The 4,338-nt window shown below is 48.7% G+C and overlaps 1 protein-coding gene across 1 annotated transcript; it reads left to right on the top strand.

Annotated features, from left to right (window-relative positions):
* The first annotated feature begins 2,357 nt into the window (after positions 1-2,357).
* Positions 2,358-3,919, top strand: LOC138849165 (ARL14 effector protein-like). The gene has a single exon (XM_070071532.1). It carries the CDS (start codon positions 2,506-2,508, stop codon positions 2,962-2,964), a length of 459 nt encoding a protein of 152 aa, XP_069927633.1. The 5' UTR covers positions 2,358-2,505; the 3' UTR covers positions 2,965-3,919.
* The last annotated feature ends 419 nt before the right edge of the window (positions 3,920-4,338 follow it).

The following is a 4,338-nucleotide window of genomic DNA, read 5'->3' as shown; positions in this document are numbered from 1 at the left end:
GAGGAGAGGAAAGAGAGGACAGGAGAGGCAGGATTGTTCCAGTAATTGACCAGCTCCCAATAGTTCTGGAGACAGCCCAACAGAAATGCATGTTCAAGGAGTTCTTAATGTGTAAATTTTTAAAAAGATTCATTTTATTTATTTGAAAGACATAGTAACAGCAATTGATCAAGGGAGAGACACAGAGGGAGAATGGAGCATGAGCTATGGAGCGGGAAGAGAGCTTGAGATGTGGTCTTATTACACACTGTTCCAGACCGCACCCTGCAACACAGTGCCCTTGAGGGGAACTGGTGGTCACTTCCCCAGAAACACAGAAACATCTCTGCTCAGGGAAGTCCCCTTTGCTCTGGCTCCAGACCAGCGGGGCATGCATTCATGCCCTGTGTTGGGGAAGTTGCATGAGGTCTGGGTCTTTGTTTACAGTCCCTCAAGAAAGGACATCAAGCACCGAGCGGGCTCCCTCTGCAGGACTCAGTAAAGCTGTGGCCGGTCCGCTGGGGCTGGGCTGTGTGCTTTCTCCCCAGGGCTCTCGGGTTGCTGCTCTCTTTGCCGCGGTCTTCCTTCCCACATACTGACGGCACAGGAGGTGAACAACCCACGGCATCAGCAACCCAGGAACCCCGAAGTCCGACGCCACGCGAATGCAGGCTCTCAAGGCCATCTGGTTCACACCGAGGTCTGATTCAGGATGGCCTGGTTGTAGGGTAGGCACTGGGAAGGCCCAGTAATGCTTTTGCAGAAAGGGGTCACTTCCTCTATCAGCCATGCTCAAGGTTTCTAACCCAGGCGCCATCTGGCTGATGTAAGCAGGGTCACAATGTTTTGGAAGATGTCTTGGTAGTGCACAGATTCTTCAAGAAAGCTGGAGAACCAAGTTCATGAAACAGGCAGGAACAGGGAAGCCAAGTTCCCTGGGACGCGGCTACAATAAAATCCTCCACTGTCGGGGACACTGATCCGCGAGGTGCGGGCGTCCCTGTGGCCCTGGCTGCGGAGTCACAGCCACGCCCGGGGCATCTGATAGGCTGAGCCGGGACACGCCCACAGCCTGCCTTCAAAGCAGACTGGGAAAAGGCGTCTGGGCCTCTCCTACCTCCCAGCTGGTTTCTACCGGAGGTGTCCACGGGGAGATACCCAGGGCACAGGTGATCCCCATGATCCCGGAGGGCTCACTCATGCGCCCGCCCGGACTACCACAGATGTCACCCTGGAGACTCCATCGAGCTACAGCTACTGGATGCAGGCAAAGCTCTCTCAGAAAGAGAGGCCAGAAGGCAGCGGAAGTGTTACACTACACGCAGGGCTGCGCATCTGTCCCAATGACTTGGGTGCTCCTCTCCTACAGACCTTTGATGCTTGGGCTCTGCGTTTATGACACTCTCACTCTTAATTATATATATATATATATAATGATATATAAAAATTATATATATATATATAATGATATATAAAAATTATATATATATATAATGATATATAAAAGACTCATTGATAAGAAAATGATGGATGACAAGACCAAAGGGCTATAAGGACCACCTGCTTTTTTCCAAAATCAAGGAAGGACAAAAGACATTTCTGACCCTAGAAAATCACCCAAGGGCAAGATCCATTGGAATTCGCCTCTCCTAACATGGGCAGGGGTCCCTGCTGCTCCCTAGGCTGGCCAAAGAGAGCAGTGGTGGCACAGACTCTGAGCCAGTCACAGCCTGCACTTGGTGAGGAGCACTGACCTTCACGGCTGGCGGGAATGAAACCGAGTCGTCTGCACTCTTCAATTGTAATATCGTACAGCGCGCGGATGGAACAGGTTTAACTTCAGAGTTAAACCTACAGGTTTGGAATACTGAAGCAGACCCGCACTGCCTGTTGCCAAATACCTTCTTCATTCCTACCAGTGATCAATGCCTTCCGGTTCTGCGTGCATAGCTCTACTTGACCCCTGCCCGACGTGTGAAATTTCCCGTGCAGTGTGTTGCCCGAGTGCAGCTCAAGGCTGTAAGGGGATAATCTCACTTCCCTTAATTGAGGGCACTTGTTTTCCCCGTGCCAATGTGGAGAGCAGTTGCAAATCTTGCTGAATCCACAGTTCCTCCTACAGCATGTGCTGGGAGGTACAGCCATTGACTTTTTCAACCTCTGCTTTCCAGGAGTAAGTCAGGTGCCCAATAATATAAGACAGCGTCCAAATGGGCCTCGGCCTACACTAATGTTCAACAAAGTCTCTGATCATAGGAATATTTCTATATGAACTGATTATCCACCACTGGATAAGCAAACAGTAGATAAAGGAAAATTTTCTCTTTATAGAAGTATTCTAGCGGGAGCGCGCGCGCTGCGGGCGGCCGGGAGGGAACCCCGGGCGTGTGAGGTAGCCGCGCGCGGCCCAGAGACCTCGCATCTCTTGGTCCCCTGGTTCATTCCCCAAATGCCAGTCACACCCAGGGCTGAGCCGTGCTGAAATCAGGAGCCAGGATCTGCCGTCAGGATTCTCAGCAATCAGAAATGAGTGAACAAGCAACAGAAAGCAGTTCCACTCCACAGGGACCCAGGGATAGAAATTCTCCTGAGAAAACCTGCCAAATCGGACAGAAGCAGCTGCAGCAGATAGAGCGACAGCTCCGATGCCTGGCATTTCAGAACCCAGGACCCCAGGTGGCCGATTTCAACCCCGAGACTCGGGAGCAGCGAAAGAGGGCTCGGATGTCAAAGATGAACGAGTATTTTTCTGCAAAGAGTAAGGTGATGAAGAAGTACAGCAGGAGCGGCAAACTCCTCTGCAATGACGCCGACCTGTGCGACTGCCTGGAGAAGAACTGCCTGGGCTGCTTCTACCCCTGCCCCAAGTGCAACTCCAACAAGTGCGGCCCCAAGTGCCGCTGCAACCGCCGCTGGGTCTACGAGGCCATCGTCACCGAGTCCGGGGAAGTCATCAGCGCCCTGCCCTTCAGCGTGCCGGACTAGACTCGCCTGCCCCTGCGCGCCGCGGCCGGCCTGTCCTCCGGTGCACGGCGGGGCCAGGGCAGGTGCGAGGAGCGCGCCTGCCTCGTGTCTCTCACGCTGCAGGGCAGGCTGGGGTGGGCAGTGATTCTAGAACCTTCTCGAATTCCTTGGCGTGTGACTGAGAAGTGCGACAGTGAGGGCCTCACCGATACCCGTCTGCTCCATCAAATTTGATTCTCTTCTCGTGTTCTGCCTGAGAAAATGCAGTTGTAATACTTTCGGGAGTCTGCAGTGGAGAGCTCTGAATCATAAATTTATAGTATCTGGTTGTCCTTAGGATCTCGTATGTCACCATTCGAAATCACAGTTGACATTTGAACTTTTTTAAAGAAAAAAGACACTTGCAACTTTACACAGTATATCCACGGCCTCATTTTACTCGTGTATTAGTGACCTTAAAATGAATTTTGCTTTTGTATTTTACTGGTAAAATTGGACACTTAGGACTTGCATATCCTGAAAGTCAATGATTTTTTCACTTCAGGAGTAGTAGTTCCAAATTTTCTCCACAGAAAGGAAACTGGACTTGTTCTTTGTTCGCTAATCGAGTGTACTCATTCACAGGCAGTTGGCGGAACACTGCGGTGGGCTTTCCAGTTCTGAGACATTGTAGGAGGTTAGCCTTCCATGAATTCATTTTTTAGAACTCTTTTTACCCTAAGTCAGCGGTTCTCCTCAGGGCACCTGTCAAAGCCTCCATCTCCAGGCCCCACCCCTAGAATTCCCAGCTCATTAGGATGGGGGCTCAAGAATTTGCCTTTGTAACAGGAACCCTGGTGATGTCAATGTCAGAACCACTTTTCCAAGTTGTATTAGATACATAGGTGACTATTTAAATACAGTAATTTATTATGTTTTTAACAGGAATAGGAACATTTTGTTTGGAAATAAATTTGCAATGTTACAAAAAAAAAAAGAAGTATTCTAGCTTTAAAGAAATAACTTAAATGCTAAGTGATAGCATCAGAAAATTATTACTTTGCAACTTTGACTCAATAAATGAATTGAAGCAATGATCATGGGTGACTGTTGTCACACATCTATTTCTCTTCGTGGAAGAAACTACCACCCTCTACTAAGTAGTCTTGATAATAATAATAATAATAATAATAATTAAACATGAATCTGATCAAGTTTGCTCCAGTTATCAATTTAGAGGAAATACACAGTTCAGAGGAACATGCTAAATGACACCTTAAACATGCAGTCAGTAAATCTAGAACTTTGGGAAACCCTGCAGGATACACAATTGTGTTTCTTCAATAGTAATTATAAACAAGTTGCAGCAGCAAAGAAATGGAGGGGGAGCTACAGATCAGACTTTCTTTTGTCCAT

This window comes from Oryctolagus cuniculus, chromosome 3, assembly GCF_964237555.1.
Source record: "Oryctolagus cuniculus chromosome 3, mOryCun1.1, whole genome shotgun sequence".
Taxonomy (NCBI): domain Eukaryota; kingdom Metazoa; phylum Chordata; class Mammalia; order Lagomorpha; family Leporidae; genus Oryctolagus; species Oryctolagus cuniculus.
Note: the sequence above shows the minus strand (reverse complement) of the source record. Positions and strands in the feature narration are given on the sequence as shown.